Consider the following 19,029-nt stretch of genomic DNA (forward strand, 5'->3'; position numbering starts at 1 on the left):
TCTCAGCAGGGTGTCTGTGAAGGCAACAGCTGTTCTGTGTTCATTTCCAGGCTAGTATCCAAGAAACTGCACAAATAAGTCAATGAAAAATTGACCCAAATTTATAGTACCATATTGTTATTTTGTATTTTTCATTAATATTTCTGGTATGTGTCTACACAGCATCTATAGGAGACACTCGTTACAGAAAAGGGGTCTCTAGTGTGGGTGGGTTTCATCATCAGCTGTTTGAATGGAAGAATCCCAAACTGCTGTGTTACTTGTGGGAGGCCTCAACAGATCTCTGTTCACAAAATAAGGAAATAAACGGGCCAGTTCTCTAAACGGAACGCATGAATCACCCATCAGAAATTTAGCAATAAGGAAGATCATAAAAACAAGTGGGGAAGGTCATCTGTCAAGATCTTAAGGATCTGGGCTTGGTTCTGTGTTTTTTAATGATCAGTTCATCAGTGGTTTGGGAAAGGGAGAGGGAGAGAATAGTGGTGCGGAGAAGGTTTTCTGACTATTCCAGTATGAACTTTCATAAGAAAGACCCAGGTCTTTGGTGGAGAAGAGAAGTGGTAAAAATATTGTGTGTGACAAGGCATCCTATGAGACCTGTGAGGCTGTTGCCAACAGCAATCTGCAGAGCCATCGCATCATCATTGTGGGCAGGTGTAAAGAGCGTTAGAGTTGGAGGGTGCTTGGTGTGTGGGATTTGGTTGGTAGCGTTTTGCTTTTAGTTGCCTTTAATTCACATTTGCTGAGTTTTCAACATGATTGTTAAGTCTCATGTAGGGTAATGCAGATATTTTGTCCAGATACACTGGCTGATCCTCTCTGTGAGAAGATGTGCTCTAATTAATAAAAACAATGGAATGAAGAAGGTAGGAAAGTCACGTGTGCCTGTGGGTCACAGAGGCTGGTGGAGGAGATCACCTAGCCCTTTCTACACCTTCTTTCTTTGTCAGAGCCTTCTCTGCAGCTTTGGGAAATGATTGCAGGCTCTGCTGGTCCTGGGGCAGAACCAAGCTGGGGGGAATCAACTTCATCCCTAATGTCAGGGGAGACTGCCCAGAGCAAACTGGGCAGGGCGTTTTTGACAGAGCCGTTGTTCAGGCAGCTCTCATCTCACCTGTGTCCAACAGTGACCCTCTCCAGCCCTGTTTCTGGGGTCAGTAGCCCCGCTTTCCATCCCGTGTACATCCCTTCTCCATCTGGGGAGGGGGCGCTGGGCCCAGAGGGGTTGTCTTCTGGTCTGCCCGAGAGAGAGAGCTGCCAGCCCATGGTTTAACAGTGTTTGAGGAGAGGGACCCACCTGCTCGGCACTGCGGGGCTGTCCTCTGAGTGCACCGGGGAGGCGATGGTGCTGTTCCATGGAGATTGCGGATGCTGGTGACATTCCTCTGCTTCCTTCCTTCTTGCCACGAGCCACGGGAATGGTCAGACAATAGACTGTAATATCTCTGAAAAACATTTATATCATACGGATGTGTTTTGGCAAGCATTGGGTGAAAGAATTTAAGGCATTACATTATTTACCAAAAGCATTAGCCTTAGGTAATGCACACAAAAAACCCCATTTGTTCTTTATCTTCACATCTATACCTTGGTGTATACATAATTGAAAATATTTTTTGAGTGGAAAGTAAGGTTAATATTTTCCAGCTAGAAAGCACCTTTTATCTTATAAGCTGCCAGATCTCTGTGCCAGCTGCATGCAAATGCCGCCACTTTGGAAACAAAGAGTGGCAGGTGAAAAGTGGGTTGGATCATCCCACAAAATGCAAGAATGAGGGAGAAAAATATTTTTAGCCAAAGACTGTAAGGCAAAGCCCTTCTTTGTGGCAAAAAGCAGCATGAGGTCTTTCATGGCTGCATAAAGGAGTTTTACAAACTAGAAAAAAATAATCTTTCACAAGGCCCAAACAGAGCAAATAACGTGAGTGATATTCAATTAACCTTTCAGAAAGAGGGGTTAAGGTTGATAATTTGTCTGTGCTTTCAGACTGCCATTGACAAATTCCCGTGCAAGATCCTATTCAGGGGAGATTGCAGTAAGCGGGTGAAAAGCCTAAGAACTTGGCCAGGAAATGGAGGATAAACGACAGGAGTCAATGATCAGGTTTTTATCACAGCAGAAGTTTACTAGCTGGGTTCTCTGAGTGTTATGTAATAGGGCTGCTGTTGAAAAATTATTTAACAATCCTTAATTATTCATTTGTATTAGAAGGTTCTAAATGAACTCTGCTAGTTTAAGGGAGGGAGCAGGCAGTAACTGAGCAGGAAGTGAAAACATTCATGCAGTGTGCAGAGGTCATTCAGGAAAGTAAATGTCTCGGCATGTAAAATATTTTAATGCTGTTAAATACATCGGCTGCATTTCTGCATTGTGAGTGTTTTGTTCGGTTCTAGTTACCCCTCCCTGAACTAAACAGAAGTCCAGGAAGACCAGTGGGAGTGAGTAAATGTATTTTAGTTGAATGCATAAGTGAAAAAAGCCAGAATTGGTCTATTTAGAGAAAAGATGCACAAATGGAGATATCACAGAATTAAGCAAAATTTACCATTTCTCATAAAGTAGAACAAAGGAGTAATTGCTAAAATCAAAAGGTGAGAAATTTTAAAGCCGGTGTAAAACATACAGCTCTCTCTAAATGTAAACGGCTGTTTGCCCATGGAGCACTGCCTTCTGTGCACGTCTGAAATTAAGACTTTCATTGCGGTTGGCGTTAAACACATCTGATGAGCAAGAGAGCATACTTGGGCAGGGAAAATTGCTGCGCAGAGGGGAAATCTTTTGTGTTGGAGCAGTTGGGAAGACATTTCCTAAGCGAACAAGTTATCCAACAAATATGCTCCGTCCTTTCCTTTTCTCTCAAAATGCGGCCACGATGGGAAGCAGGCAAGTGCTCTGGATGGTTTGCAGGTGGGAAGGTGTACGTCAGTGCCTGCATTCCCGTATGCCTGCATTCCCGTATGCCCAGGGGATTTATCAGTGCAATTTGAACCTGACATTCCAGGGAGTGGAGATATTTTGAAGTGGATGCTTAAAGCATGGATTTATATCCTCTCTGTATTTTCAGTCATCCATTGTCTGTTGTAAATCCCTGGGGCTGTTAATTATATATATAAATCAAACAAAGTCTATGGGAGTGTCTAATGTTTAAAGTGAAAGTCTAAGGCTTCCAGCGTCTGGGGCAAATTATTCTTTTCAGGCCTAACAAAGCTGGCAGAACTTCAGTTAAGGGAAGGGCAGAACAATGATGTGTTTCAACTGTGTTTTATGTAATTTGTGCACTTTATGAAGTGCTTGTATAATAATTATTTTATCCCTGAAAACCTGATAGATATTTTTCTAATGGGTTTTGAATTAAATTTGCATTTGAATTGCATTATTTTCTTTCAACAAATACCTTGTTATCTCCGACTGAAATGTGGATTGAGGAATCACTTGAAACATAATGCAGAAGTAGCGCTGCAGACCTCAGCAGCATGAAAAATAATTGAAGTGAAGTAAGGAATGTTAACAAGCTCAAATGTCATCATCTTCCAGAAACTGACATTTAAGCTGATCCACATTCCCTCTCCTCCTTTATGTGGAATACAAAAACACATACATTGTGGAGTAACTAAAAGAAATGTTTGGCTGAGTTGGTTAAGAAACAGTGGACATGTTATTTTTCTATTAGCTCTTGTATAGCCACTTTTGAGCTTGTTTAAAAAAAAATGTAGTTTGTGTAGCGTAAAGATGTTGGGGGAAGGGATAATGAGTTCCTACTGAATACTAATTGCCTACGAGTTGTTCAGGGAGACTGTATAAGAATGGAGGATTTGTTGTAAATTAGTCACTAGCTGTATTGTGCATTGCTGTGAGGTTAGACCAGAGCTGTAAAGGTGCCAGCTCTACAAAATCCTTATGATTCACTGTCTAACTTGGTGACTGTGTGAAGGAGAAAATACTGTTCAGACTAAATATTATTGGAAAGAGAGCTCTTCTAATGACAGTGTAATCTTTCTTTATAACACTTAAGCTTTAAGCTCATCTGAGCTAGAAAAATGGGAGCAACAGATTTTGAGTGGGTTATCGCTGCTTGTCCAGCTGCAACATCCCAAGGTCTGCCAAAGTTGTAAACGTGGAGAGGAGGGGTATTGCTCTGCAGTAATATAGGGTCCAGCAGATTGATTAGTGCTCTTAGCTTACTATTAATATTTGGCTTCTTTAATTCCAGCATTCTGCCTGTCCTTAATTTGAGAGTCCTTGTAAACCCCCCTTTTAACATGGAAACAAAGCTTTGAAAAAGCTTGCAATAGTTTGTTTACTTTTGAGACTTATTTTCTCATTCCTTACTTGGCTCCTATTGTTTTCATTTACATCAAAATGGAAAGGTGAGTTAATGATTCATTGGCACACAGTGACCTTTCAAATAGCTCTGGACCACGATGCAACAGCTCCACTTGAAGCTCTCATACTTCAACCTCCTTGCTTCTGCCTTAATATTTGCAGCCTGATCTGTCTACATGCCTGGACGCCTGAAGAGAGCAAACATTTACAGCTTCTCCCTCCCCTGTGTTTAGTGGGCAATTTGATCCGTCTTTGTCCATTCCTTTATTTTACATCACTCTTAGACTTGACTTGCTATTGAGAACAACAAAGTGCAGCTTTGGGAATCTGCTGTCTGTTTATTTAGTGCAAAAATGGACTCAGACTCTGATTCACCTTTTAATTACTCTTGGCCTTCCTTACCTAAAATGAGGATTCGAAGAAGGGCATCCAAACCAGGTAGAAAAAGCTGTCTTCTTTTAAATGACTCTTGCTTAATAGCTCTGCCTCCTTTTCATTGTCTGGTTGTGTTCAGGTGGCTATGAACAGCTCTCATGAGGTAGATTTTCTTTCTATCAAAAGTCTACCTCACTGTTAGTTATACTTTTGTAGATAACGGTGTTGGAATTTGTTAAGAAGAAAGTGTTTTCTCCAAATTATGTACTGTTCTTTAAAATTGTTTTTATTTCTTTACTCTCTTAGGGCTTTTTTCTTCTGGTTGTATGTGTAGCTCTCACTGAGCAGCTCTGACACCCCGGGAGTTGCGTGGCATGGCAGGGGCTGCAGAAAGCTCTCCTGGTTACAGTTGTTTTCATTTAGGGAGAATTTGGTAGTTCAAATATGCCTCAACAGCTAACAGGATTTTTTTTTTCTAATTATGTACAAAAATCTTACCAGAATGAGGAGGGAAATCTTTTGCTTTCTGTAAAAGAGAGTGAAAGGGTCAGTTACTGCCTTTGCACAGTTAGACATTGTCCTCCTTTGTAGAGAAGTCTTTGGGAGGGAAGCGTTATAAATGTTGTCAGTATGATAAAGGGGTTTTTAAGGAGGTTGAAAGGCACTGACCAGCAAGTTTATGTTAGGAAGAATTATCACTGAAAGCTTTAATGAGGAAAGATAAATTTTTACTACATTTAAAAGCAAAGAAATGAAGAGAAAGAATGGCAAAAAATGTAATTTGTGCTTCCTTCCATAGAATTGCTTTCTTGTGTTTCAGAAAGGGAAGAAAACAAATAAGAGAAGTAAGATCCATCAGTGTCATTAAAGTCAATGAGCCAGGAGAATCATGTTTATACAGACTGAGACTTTGACCTAGTTTTAGAATGAAAAATGTGTACAGAATGCACATTTTAATGTGCAGAACACTTTTTGAACCTTTTACTTTTATTTATGGGGAAATCTAGTATTTCCCAAGCGCATAGGAGTTTCTGCAGTGTGTATGGATGCACATGCAATTTGCAAAGAAGATGAAATGGGTTGCAAGTTGCATGGTGTGTATTCTTTCCATCTCTCATGAGGACTCATTTTATCTGTAAATGCTGTGGGTGTGTACCCATCCTCTGTGGCACTTTTGTTGTTATTTATTTTACCTTTACACAGCCCTCTTTATTTTTTTTTTTTTTAATACTTCACTTGTTGTAAAGCACTGTATACAGATCTGGTGTTTGCATGTTAACGTATTGCATCTTGTTTCCCATCCCTGTTAATAGTATACCAACACATGTGGCTTGTATGCACAGCTGACCATATATGTCGGGTTGTTGGAGCAAGAAGGTGCTTTTGGGTGCATGTGCATGTTTTAGTGGTAAAGTCCAAGGGTTCACTTGCGCTTGGGGAACTGAAGTCCTGGCTGCCCATGGAGTGGGAGAAGTGCGTCTGCAAGGAGACAGCAGGCTCATGATCTACGCTCGTGATCTATGTTGTTTTCTGGTAGTATCCAAACATGGCCAGCTGATCCTGGCACACAGGTGTGGGACACGTACCTTGCAGCTGCATTTCCCTCATGCAGGAGTTCAGGTCTCAGTGAACAAGAGACCTATAGTGCCCGGCGGGAAGCGGTGCAGGATTCTTCTTCCCCACCCCAAAAGTCATGAAGTCATTCTTGTGTACCTGTGCTGGGTGCTCCAGCTGATCTGGGCAGTGAAATGTCAGCCTCGTCCCTTCCCCTCCAAACCAGCAGGCTAGAAATGGTTTCCTGGTCTGGGGTTGCTCCCCTGGGAGGCAGGGAAGCTGTGCAGACCTCCGGTGGGAGAGTCCAAAGCGGAAAATCTCACACCCCACTTTGCACCATACGCATCAGTGTTTTCAGATTTTAAGTTCCCTGCGTGCTTCAAGGTCAGCTTTTGTCCCTGCTAGGGGACCTCTCAGACTGGGTGGTGAAGCCCCTGCCCTCCCCCTGAACTCCTCGGGGCCAGCAGGAGCCAAGAGCAGGCTGTGCACCTTTGGGGCCATGCATTGCAGACTCCCTCCCTCCTGCTGAGGCTGCATGTGTATGGCATAATTAAAGATTAATTAGGCTCAACAGAGAATGTGAACGTGACTGTGTCTTAGTGATTGGGCTGGGGAGGGGGTCTAAGTTTTGTTCCTTGCTGCAAGACCTCTAATGGTATTTATTTTGTTATTTAATGTGAAATGGCCATAAGGCAGGTCTCTTCTCCCCTCCCCTTGTGCTGCATAGTCCTAACCGTTCAGAGGCAGTGACGCTCAGAGCCTTTTTGGGGGCTTTAACAACCTTCAGGGGTGCTGGGAATATCTGTCTCTGACAAGTCTGTCCCACTGTGCTGGGAGGTAGGAGTTATGCGCCAAATCCACTCGGGCAGAGGTGGGAATTGAAACCGAGCGTTCCATATCTTGGGAAAGTACTTTATTTGTTGTGCTGTTGTATAAAATGAGACACCAACTCATTTCTGTTTGTGTATTCTTTTGTATAGTAAGGAAGGTGCCTGCTTCAGGGAGGGAGATCAGGGCTGTGAATCCCATGTTGGAAAGGGATGCTTTCTCGCATCCCATATTTAGGTGATAAAGATCAAAGTCAATGATTGACAAGTGTCTTTATCCTCAGTGTTTCTTAGTGGCTACTTTAGGACCACATCTTGAACACGATGGTATGATTTCTAGCATCCAGATGCCTGATGCTCTCCATGCAGTGTATAGGAAACCCAGTGCTTTGGTTTCCACTCCATAGATTTAGAACAGTTAAATGTTCGTCTTTGTGACAAGAGCACATCAAAGCCTACCTCGCTTTACCCTCCATGTAATGCTATTCTTATGTACTTGCTTAATTTTGCTCTTATGAGTAGTTGCACTGTCTGAATGAAGCACTAAGACACCTGAATTAGGGATGCAGATCCCCCATTGAAACTGGTTGTATGATCCACATCTACAGATGTGCATGGCACTTCAGTCAGCCCCTCGCCAGGAACATGTGGACTTCTTTCTCCAAATTCAGGTGACCATTTCTGGATTTAGAGGAGTATTTCTGCAGTCCTGCATGACCTACAGTCTGCATTTTTCGCTGACTTCATAGCTCTGTTACTTCCAGTTATACATTAACCCCTGCTCAGATTGCTGGGGGTAAATGTGATGAACTGTCTGAAAACTATTCGTTGTATCTAGAGAAGGGAATTTGTAATTTCTTTCCTGGCTCTCAGCTTGGTCATGTTGATGTATTTCACTTCTCTTTTGCTGTGTGCTCTCTCATAGAATGGTTTAGGTCTTGATTTTTGTGGAAAAACAGTCAGTGTTATGTTCTTGCCATTTTCCGACACAGGTCATTCAAGGCTATACATTTTCTTACGCCAACATAAAGCGTGTTTTGAATTATTGCTATGATGATCATGTGTTTTTTTTAAAGTATTCATATAAGCTTTTGTGCCTGGTAAAAGGCACAAAGGTGCAGCCTTTGCTGTATAACTTTGGTAACAATATGGGAAAAGATGTAGGGAACTTTTGCCTAATTATTCATTGGTCAAGGTCTTTTATTTTATCCATGTTTGGGGATTATCCTTCCCAGTACTGTGGGTTTTGTTCACCTACATCTAAATAACGCATACATCTTTCTCGACTGTTTACCAGGCAGATGGCAGAGAGCCACAGGCTCTGCTAAAGGAGACATGCCTTTATTTTATTCTTTTTCTGCGGCCATGGCATGGTATACAGCCAGAGAGCATTCAGCTCTGGCAGGAGGATCAGCTTGGTGAGCTGTGCTTGCTGGGTTGTTTCAGTACCAGAGCAACTCAGCTGTGTCATATTCGGGTAATTTTTAGCTTAGTAAGCATCTTGAAGTCCATTACTGACACCTTTCAGAGCTAAAACTCTTTGGGACGCCTTCGCTCTCACAAGAAGCGCCAGTTTTCCCTGGCAGTCTTATCTGTCTTTCCATAAGCTGTGCTGAAGATTTGCATCTGTAACGAGAATAAGCATTTTGAATGGGTAGGGGAGATTTTTGAGACATCTTGTTTGAAAATGCATTTTGTTGATACTCCTCATCTTTCAGGCAAGGACAGCCTTGCTGCATGTTACTACAGGTACTCAGGGCCGTGAGCTATTACCTGCTGCCATGTTAACCTGGAGGAGGGTCTGCTGATGGTCCCTGTAAGACCAAGATGACATGTAGCCAGCGAGGCAGGCTGGAAGCGATTAGTGGGGCTGTAGGAATGCAGTGTGTGATGAGGATGTTTGGAACGGTTTTGTCACTTTTTAAACTGTGCTGGCCCGTCCAGTGGAAATCAGTTACTAGCACAGTCAATGTATAATTAATAATGCTCTCCCCTGCATTCAGCAAAGTCTTGAAATACTTCTCTTGTTACAAAGTTAGTTTGATGTAGTTGTCCCGTCATGCGTGTTTGAAGTTGGGCAGTGGAGTGGGACTAAGGAGGTGGTACAGTGGGGTCATATTGCAACATGAAGCCCAAAATGACCTGCTACCTTTTGTCCATTCATTTAAAACCCCAACGAATATTTGTTTAGACATCTCACCTTTAAAAACAGACTGACCGGAGCATCGCCAGAAAAACATACGGCATTTAGCAGTGATAATCAATAAAGATTTACTGACGAAAAGGACTGCAGATAACATATTCTTATATATCTTGTTGTATTTGCAGCAGATTTCTTCAGAAGTTGTTACTTAGGTTGGTACTCTATTACAGAATTTTAAAATAATGTAAAATGTGGTATTAGCAGTTGCTATATAAATAAAAATGTGAAGTAATGGGGATTTTGTTGTTTCTGGCTTGGGACATGTAATTCATAGTGCAGTCCATTAACTGACTGTAGAGACCTCAGCAGTGAGGACTGTTGCTGAAGTCAAGAAACTGTCTCCATAGGCTCGGGTTTACACTGTGATTCGGGAACCCCTAATGCCTGGGCTGTTTTTCAGGGGTATGTATTGAACCTTTGCAGCGTAGCACTGGAGACGAATACTGCCCTTGCCAGTTGTACCCAGTGGGTTTATATACAAGAGGGAGCACGTGGTGGGGAAGGTAATAAGCATACAAGAAGCAATGGAGAGCCTGACTTTTTTTTTTTCTTCCTGGTTGTTGGTTTAAGACCAGCCCTTGGAAAGCTTTACTTGCCACAAGAAAGCACTGCCAGTTTTGCCAAATCACATTTCCGTCTGATTTTAGCTGCCAAAGTCTGATGAACTGCTGTAGAAAAGAATGCTTTTATACTATTTATAAACAAAGACTTTGGGATCTTGGCAGATATAAGGAAATTATTTGTAGCTTTAGCAATTCTCAAGATGGCAGTCACTAAAATCATGTTAAAATTCTTGCAGGAGAGAGAAGCAAAACGAGAAGCGTAAGGATGTTTTAATGGTATGAGATGTTGCAAGGCCTTCCAGGACTAGAAACCAAATAATTCATAGAGTGCCATTTCTAAATGGAAATTTCCAGTTTTCTCTAAGTGTAGAGCTTACCGTTCTTGGGCTTTATGAGGTAGAATCTTAAAAGTAAATAAAAGCTGTGGTGTAGCATTGCAGTTTTGGCAGTGGTCCGGGACTTTTTTTTTTTTTCCAAAGGAACAAATGCCCTAGACCTTGACAAGTGTAGTTTCTAATCCAGTGCCATTTCTTCGTTATAACTTTTCTTGCAATCTGATGGCCATAGGCATCTTGGATGGGGCTTTGAGCGACCTGGTCTAGTGAAAGGTGTCCCTGCCCATGGCGGCGGTGGGGTGGGGTGGGGTGGTGGACTAGATGATCTTTAAAGTTCCCTTCCAACCCAAACCATGCTATATGATTCTGTGATCTTCCAAAAGCAGTTACATTGCTTTAGGAATATAGCCTGGGGAAAGTCTTTAGTGATGCCTTTTCCTTTCCACCTTTGCAGAAAATAAATTTCTGATGCAGACTAAGGAGGATTTTTTGCATAATTTTCAATAACAGACAAACTGGAATTAAGTTTATTGAGAGTTTTGATTTCAGATATTTTGCTGGGTATGATGCTGTCTATATCACATCATTCTTATGCTAGTCTATCTCAGTTCACTTCCAATGGCAATGCTTGACTTACAGCATCTTAAAATAAGGAAAATTACAACTGTGACTTTTTTTTTTTTTAGCCTGTTTTCACACAGTCTAGAACAAGACTGGTTTCCACTTTGTCAAATTTTGCTCCTTTTACAGTCAGAAGATAATATGAGGCCTTGACACCAGCTCAAATGCTGGATTGGTGCATGCTCTTCATACTTACAAGCAGGTTTAAGAGAAGTGGGCTTGCAGGACAGACTGACAGTGTTTCTGTAGTACTTGATAGATTTTCTGCTGCTCAAAGCCATGAAATAAAGAGTCAGCCCATGCAGCTTTGTATAATATTTGCAGTCATGAACCCACTATTGAAAATTAAACTCTGAACTTCTGTTAATGACTTCTGGTGAAACTGTTAATTTCTCATTTCAGTACCAAAAGCAGATCAGATGCAGTCTTCATCCCAAACATCTTGTTCATGGGTCAAATCTTGATTGATTGCTGTTACCCTGTAAAGGCACTATCAGTGGTATTTTATTTATATCCCTCTCACAATTTTGTTGCTGTTTTTTGTTTTAAGAACAGTAATCTGCTTTTTTGGTTTAAGATTAGTATTTATGTTGCTCCCAGTAGGTAGAGTGCTTTAAGAGAGTCATTATTTGACTGCAATTGAACAGTATGCCGTTCATACAATGTATCAGGTGTTGGGTATTTAATATATGGGCCAGAATCATGCATATTTCATCCCAACCCATAAATCTTGTCCTATGTACTTCTGCAACCACAGATCTCTACAAAGTTCTAGCTTAGGTGGAAAATAGAAGGTTTTGCTAACCAAGATACAGGAACAGTTATTTTTAAGTTATATGAATGATTCTGTGGTACCTTTTAGAGTCTTGTCAACTATAGGCTTCTTGGAACATACAGCAAGTGTTAGGCAATTGCAAAATGGGCAGATTTTTGAGTGTCCACACAAATATTACTCAAATTGTAATCCTACAATCTGGTGTTTAATGTTTAACTTTGCCATTTTATGACAGTAAAGGTACATGAGAAGAAAATGGATTGAGATTTAATGGCGTATTTTCCACAATTTCTTTTTTCCAGAGCAGAGACACTCTACCCTTGATGTTCTCAGGAAACTCAAGGCTCCACCTACTTTCTTTGCTGCAACCAGACTTTCTGCCATGCTGAGTGGAAGTGATGAAGTATATGCAAACTGCATGGTAGTAGACCAAGTAAGCTTATGTTTGAACTTTTGGCAAATTTTCTGTTGTCTTCTGTTAAAGTAACTTATTTGTGTGGTAGTAGGATCTTCTGGATCTGTCAGCAGTGGTGTGTGGCCAATTAGTAAAGCTCCAAAATAAAACCAGTAATACCTTACTTTTAGCAGCTGTATTTTGTAACCCATTTATGAGGTCCCTTTTAATAGATTCAGTTGATGATAGGAATTATTCTCCCTAGCCTGTAGGGAGAACTCTAAGGCAGCTCTTACTGCCTTTTATGTGTGTTTGTGAGCTAGATGGTGTTTGCTTCTTTCTAAGAAACATTAACACAATGTAACTTGCTCATGTGTACTTCAGATTTTCTGAATTCCATGTACATTCACAAAAGAGACAAATTTGCTGATGCTGGCTAATTTCAGAAGTTAATTATAAGCTCATAGCTAAGCTTATAGGCTGAACAAAAGTGAGATATTGCTGAAAAGGTAAAGTCGATGTTCTACAGCTGGCATGGAGCATTCTGATACTGGAGATCCTGAATTAGTATTCATGTTTCTGATTTATTTGTCACCATAACTGGAGATAAGCCAGAGTGTCCAGACCAAATTATGTTTTACATCGCCATGTTGCACCTGAAATCCCTCCCCCAGAGTCACACTCAGATAGCATAACTTGGGCAGAGGGGACTAGTCCAACTCTTATGTATAGTGGTTGTGTGTAGTTAAACAGCTGCCAAAATCTGGTGGCGTGTAGCTATGTTTCAGTAATGGTTCAAGTGATTTATTTATTTGTAACCTGCTGTGGGCTCTCCCTGGGGTGAAAGTTGGAATATAGGAGTAAGAAATGATTGGGTCATAATGTTAGAAGAAGGCTGAGAGTTTGCAAGTGTGATTCCCCCCCCCCTTTTTTTTTTCTTCCATTCCCTGAAACATTTCAGCCACTGCATTCACTGCAGATCCAGTTTGTTGTGACAGCTGAGTTGGAAGTTTCAGTCAGAGGCCAGCACATTCAAAATGTACCTAAGGTTACTGAGAGATGCATGAAATAATGACCTAGGAGTGAACAACTGGCAGGGGACCATATATGCAGTCTGTGAACCCATGATTTTAACAATATCCAGGTTGGAAGGACTGAGCTGCAGAAGTGCAGCTCCGTTACAGATGCAGATGTTACCTGAGTATATTGCTGGGGGGTCCTTCAGCTTGGATTACTAACCTTTGCTTAATACATAGCGACATTCAACTTCTTAAATTCCTGATTGGGGCCAAATTCTCCCTCAAGCACCACGCAGCAGGAGCTGGAGCAGCTGCTGGAGGAGGTCTCCCTGGTGCCAAGGGGAAACGCTGCCTGGACGGGAATAACTTTGAAGGGAGAAACAGCTGCGTAAGACCTGGGAGAAGCATTTTACCTTCGTGCATCTCATCTGCACAATGCAACAGAAGTACTTCCAGACTTGGATGCGCCGTATCTTTGAATGCAAATATGGGCTGCTGCAAAAACGCCAGCAGTTCTTTCTGTCTTTTCCTAAGAGAAACATCATTACAATGGGGATGAAAACACATCTCAAGTGGGGCTGGAGACAAGGAAGTCAGCAATCTGAAAGACTAGGGCTTTGGAGACACTTGCAATCCTTCCCTTCTTCTTGCTTTTATACAGGTGCTTTTTGGAAGTTGAGTGTTTTCACTGGCCGTGTGACTTTTCAGTATTATTCAGCATCTAGATAGACGACAGTAGTATCTAACTAAAAGACTGACAAGAAAGTGTATTTTTAATATCTTCTGCAGAGTCAACAGGAGAATTCAACCTCAGTTGCACAAAGAATTATTTGTTACCAGAGTCTAAATCCTGATTCCTGTACCTGAGAAAACATAATTCCCAACTCCATTCCTGTCTTTGTGCAAGAGGAGGGGTGCTTCATGCCCATAATTGCTTAATGGCAAAAAATAAAGATTCCTTTCCCTTCCTCCCCTGGAGAACTTCTGTTCCAGGTCATGTATATTTATCTCAAAGCTTAGGAAATTAGTGCTGGAAAATTAAAAGTGCTTGATGTGTAGGCTGATTTTTCCAAATTAAATTGCACAATGTTTGAATTCTCCTCCTGAATGTCTCCCACACTAATGTATTATGCATATTTTTTACTTGACTCAAGGGTTTTTTTTAATAAAAGCTATAAATATATGAATTGATACACTTAACAAAAGGTATAAACATGAGTGAGAAATCCATTAGACTTGCAAATACCAATTCATTGCTACTCTAATTATGGAAAAAAGTAATGCAAGGTCTAGAATCTTGTAGCCATGTAACTTGCCTTCAATTCATGTGCTGTAAAAAGTAATAGGGGGAAAAAAAAGGCAAAACATATAACCATACATAAAATGGCAAACTAATCTGGTCCTTTTTCCCTGACAATACATCTTGTTACTGCCTCTTACCAGCATTCATTTTTTTCTCTGCAGGCTGGAGATTTAAAGACTAACTATGTTCATGGAGATGGTGTCAGCAGTGAAATGTGTCTGAATCCAGCCAACTCAATCCCAATGGCTAAGAGTTCTTCATCTCCCTCCCTTGAGGAGAATGACCAATATATATATGTTCCAAATGAAGGAAATCAAAGGCCAATGGAAAATGGAGAAAATGCAGGTTTAAGACATGCTGTTTCACCTTCTGATCCTTATGTAGCAGATTCATACCTTCCATTCAAGACCCAGGGATTTATTAAGGATCAGGGCCAACTTTATGCCGACATGAAAAAAAGAAGGTATGCAATTGACTTGATGATATAGCCGGAATAAGGATTATTTATGATAACCTTTTATTTCAAAAGATGAAGCAGAATCTGGAGTAATAAATATTATTACTGAGGTAAAATCAGTGTTTTCAGTCACTGAAAAAAATTCCAGCAGAATCTGGAGTAATAAATACTAAATATTATTCACTGTTTTCAGTCACTGATATTTAAATTGTCTTAGTGAGCTGTTTTCACAAAATAGGTATGAAGACATTTTTAACAAATAAAAGGTGTCCTCTAAGTAAATTAATTTTTAATGCAAATTTATACTTGTATACCTTTTTTCATTGTATGTATTCTTCAAAAAAAAAAAAAAAAAAAATCAGCTGTTCAATGTAAGAGTTTCCATTGTGGCATTTTTGTCCAGAAACCAGAATTTCACCCTAGTTTTCCTCAGTTATATTTTCCATTAAGAAAACAGTCCAAAATCTGTTGAACTCTCTGGGAATCTTTCCATTCTTTGCACTGGCCTGTAGAACAGCCAACTTATTCCTGATTGCATATATTTTTTTACCTCAAAAGACACGGTGCAGAGTACAGCTCGTGTTTCTGATAGGTTCAGGCTGTTTTCTGTTCTTTTGCTGGTACACAAGGTTTGCTGCCCGCAGAGCCAGTTGCCTGAGGACCCTTCTCCAGATGGCTTTAGGTTATGCTGGGAACTGGTTGGCTTCAAGAAAGAATGCAGAGAACTTTGAAGATGAAACTATAATTTTTACTTTTGACAATTAGTAAATTTCCTTGATAAAAAGGCTTTATTGCTTCTCTGGATAGAAGAGGCATGAAATCAATTCCTTCTTGTACAGGAGGAAATTTGAATGTCTCCCACCTTTCAAGAGTGTTTGTACTAGTTGGAGGTAGGGCATCAGATCTGTGTAAAAACAGTAAGGAAGCAGTAGTGTCTGTCTGTGCCAATTACAGTGGGCAATAACATTTTCTCTACCTTAATTTTGAGTTTCTTATGCAACTATAAAGTCCCACTAGGACGAATCTTTTAACACAGATAAGACAACAAATGTCAGACTAAGAGTTGTTCTTTCCCAAACCTTTTATTTTTGCTAGCTATGGGGATACCATGTAGGTTACTATAAATAATATTCTGCCTCTCTGTCATAAACATTTTTCTCCTATACGTTTTTAGATATTCCTGCCTTTTTTAAGACCTAGGCCCAGGTACCTGTATATGACCTTTAAGAGCTTATGTGAATTTTCAGAGAGATGTGATTGACCTTAGTATGTCAACTGTAAGTGATCCATAAGACTATCAGTATGTAATTCCAGCAGCACCTTCCTTGAAGTATCTGAGGTGATGTGGCAAGTTACTTAGCAGATCTTTAAACCAGCTTTTTATGTCAGAAAAATCCCCCGGGTAAGTTACCCCCAGTAAGACACACATACTTATCTGTTGACATAGACACGTATTGCTTTTCCAATTTTAAAATGTGACAGTAGCTGATAATGCAGTTAAATAACTTGTTTCTGAGATGTCACATGGGCTATCACTAGGAAAGATTGCGAAAGATGGTCTCCAGAAGTGTAATAAGGAAGTAGGTTTGGACTACTGTGTGTGAAGAAATTGTTGTGCTATTATTCCTGGTAGGAACTCTGGCTATTTAGAAATACCACACATAATTTAAAGTTTTATGTTGTAAGGCTGGAATGTTATTGCGAGCAGTCAACTGTTCCTTCTAGTCACTCTCATGAAGAGACCATGAACTTGCTCTTACAGCTAACGGGACCCGTCCTGGGAAACCCTGGTACTGCTGAGAAACCTTACTGCACTTCCTGCTCAGGAACCCTCGCCAATCAAATAATCTCTAGGTGTTTGAAGTATTGATTTAGCCAGAGGTTTTCCAGTCTGTTTATAGTCCTATATGTTTTTAAGTTTATATCTTTTGAAATTAATCTCATAAACTCAGACCCTCCTTCATCTCTCTTGTTAGTATTCTCTTCCATCCTCCATCAAGGCACAGGTGTAGAAAAAAAGATGTCTGTGAATAGCCACATCATATCTTTCAAATACACAGATGCACAACATATCCATATATACCCGCATATCTTTCAAATACTGAAATCTGAGCTAATTGTCTCAGTTCTCATCATCTATATAGAGAGGCCACACGTGTGGAACAAAACATCTCATTTTAAGGGAGATGCTGAATATGGGTCTGAAAATCATCCTCCAGAGGTGGCTGACTGTGGTGGGAGTCTGCGTGATCATTGGCGATGCAAACATCTGTACTGCAGATCCACAAGGTTGGGTCAGACAAGTCCTGTACAGAGTGACTGAGTACCTTGACCAGGTGACTGCAAACCTGAGAGGGGACTCAGTGTGACTTACCTGACATAATTCTGGCGGTTTGGGTTGTCATCGATCAGAGTATACAGCAGTATCTTTGCTTGTTGCATTAAGGTTGAGATGGATTGTTACTAGAATTCATGTGGATTAAAGACTTCATTGTCTGCTTCAGTTCAAGTCTCGATGACCTTGAAGTAGACATCGGAAGTGCAGGTGTTTCGGACAGATCCCACGTTCACTACCCTCCTCTCGGCTCTTCAGAGGCCAAGGCTTGCAGCAGAGATGGCTTAGACTTATCTACCAGTCTGCAGCCTAAGGTATTTGGTACTATATTGCTTTGCATTGTTTTCCTTTTAAGTAAATCATTGAAAACATGTGAGAAACATCTGAATCTGAAGGGAGAAAATGAGTTCCCAGTTGGCAGTGCTAGTCCTTCCAGAGAGCAGCACGCACAGGGTTGTGGAGCTGGAGCTCCCTAATTGTGTCCAGGCTCGGCAGCAGCCATGGGAAGGGTCCATCAGAAGTTTGCTTCAGCTTTGAAAAAAGCATCATTTATCAGAAGCCTTTCAAAGGAAATATCTCAGGTTCAGTGAATCAGCATTTTCTAACCAAAATACGTTTAGTGAGGAAATGTTTAACCAGCTGTAGCTATGTGAAAGGGTAACAGCTTTGTAAAGTACAAAACCAGCCTGCTGCCCATTTTAAAATAATTGCTAGACTCAGGGAAATTCAGTTGGGTTTTGTGCACTGACCAGTGCAAATCTCTCCTCTTCATTATGGTTTTCTAAAGTATCCTGGCTACATTCATTTCCAGTAGACCATGGTGCCATTTCTGAGATCTTCAGACACACACATAGAGTTATTTTTTATTTGTAGGGATTCTTCATGTTTTCATGAGACAGACTTCTTGCCACTGTAGAGCTATATCTGACCTTCAGCAAATAATTACATGAAGGGAGAAAAAGAGTCCAGCACAACCACTGAATTCTGTTAGGGCTACTTTTAAAAACAGTAAGATAAGCAGTTTAGGAGTAGGCTCTGTTGAAATGTAAATGATGTATCAAAAATCAGGGGGTTTCCTTTCAAGCCTTATCACTGACATATTTGGGCATCTGGAAATCTTTTCCCGTACAATAAAAAAAAAATGCAGAGAGAAAAGAGAAAGGGGCTAACTCCTGACATCAATAATTACCAAGGCAGAGCGTTAGTCTACATGAAATGTCCTTCAGGTATTAAAGTACTAAGGTTAATGGCTCCCTTGGTAAAAGAATACAGCTTGGTTATCAGATATAATGGCCAACAACACTGTTTGGATGGCACTTGCCACCAAACTGGAGAAGAATGTAAGCTTTCTCTTAGTCTGATTTGCACCCACAAATTATTTCCTGTAATATACAAAAATTTATCATGGTGGAATTATGACAGACTTCCTAAGAATTCAAATGAAGTCGTCAAAAACTGTATTTCAACTTAAAGCTTTAATGAAGCCAAGAAAATGTATGCGTGTGGTCAGCAATCTTTCTTTCAGAAATTCTGTCACTGATTTATTTTGTTTCTGTTGCTGGTGCACTTCAAAACAACACAAGTTTTAATTTGCTGCTATTTCTTATAGGAATGCACAGTGTCTGGGATTCGGTCACGCTCGTATTCCTGCTCCTCACCCAAAGGTTTATTAGGAAGACCTCGCATTCCTCGGGACTTTGCAGTTGGGGATTCAAATGAAGGTAAGTGCTTTGCATTTGCACCTGCGCAGCCTCATCCCTGCTTCAGGCCCAGTGCTGATGGCTTTACTCAGGCCTGTCCTGCACACAGACCTTGCCAATGTGCATGAAAGCAGGGTTTGGTTGCCTTCGGGTACCCCTACCATCATCCCTCACTCTTCTCCTGTCTACTGCCCTGTCATGCCCTCCCCGATACAGCAGCTGATCTTCCGCAGGGCACACA

General features: G+C 40.9%; 1 protein-coding gene across 1 annotated transcript in view; it reads left to right on the top strand.

Annotated features, from left to right (window-relative positions):
- The window catches only part of ARHGEF28 (Rho guanine nucleotide exchange factor (GEF) 28), a 122,742-nt gene that overhangs the window by 51,966 nt on the left and 51,747 nt on the right, over positions 1-19,029 (top strand). The window contains exons 9-12 of the mRNA XM_009327304.1: positions 11,883-12,013; positions 14,458-14,759; positions 17,258-17,402; positions 18,698-18,809. Of these exons, the coding sequence (XP_009325579.1) occupies positions 11,883-12,013; positions 14,458-14,759; positions 17,258-17,402; positions 18,698-18,809 (690 nt within the window). The remainder of the gene's footprint in view (positions 1-11,882; positions 12,014-14,457; positions 14,760-17,257; positions 17,403-18,697; positions 18,810-19,029) is intronic.

Source organism: Pygoscelis adeliae, unplaced genomic scaffold (assembly GCF_000699105.1).
Source record: "Pygoscelis adeliae isolate BGI_AS28 unplaced genomic scaffold, ASM69910v1 Scaffold26, whole genome shotgun sequence".
NCBI classification, from domain to species: domain Eukaryota; kingdom Metazoa; phylum Chordata; class Aves; order Sphenisciformes; family Spheniscidae; genus Pygoscelis; species Pygoscelis adeliae.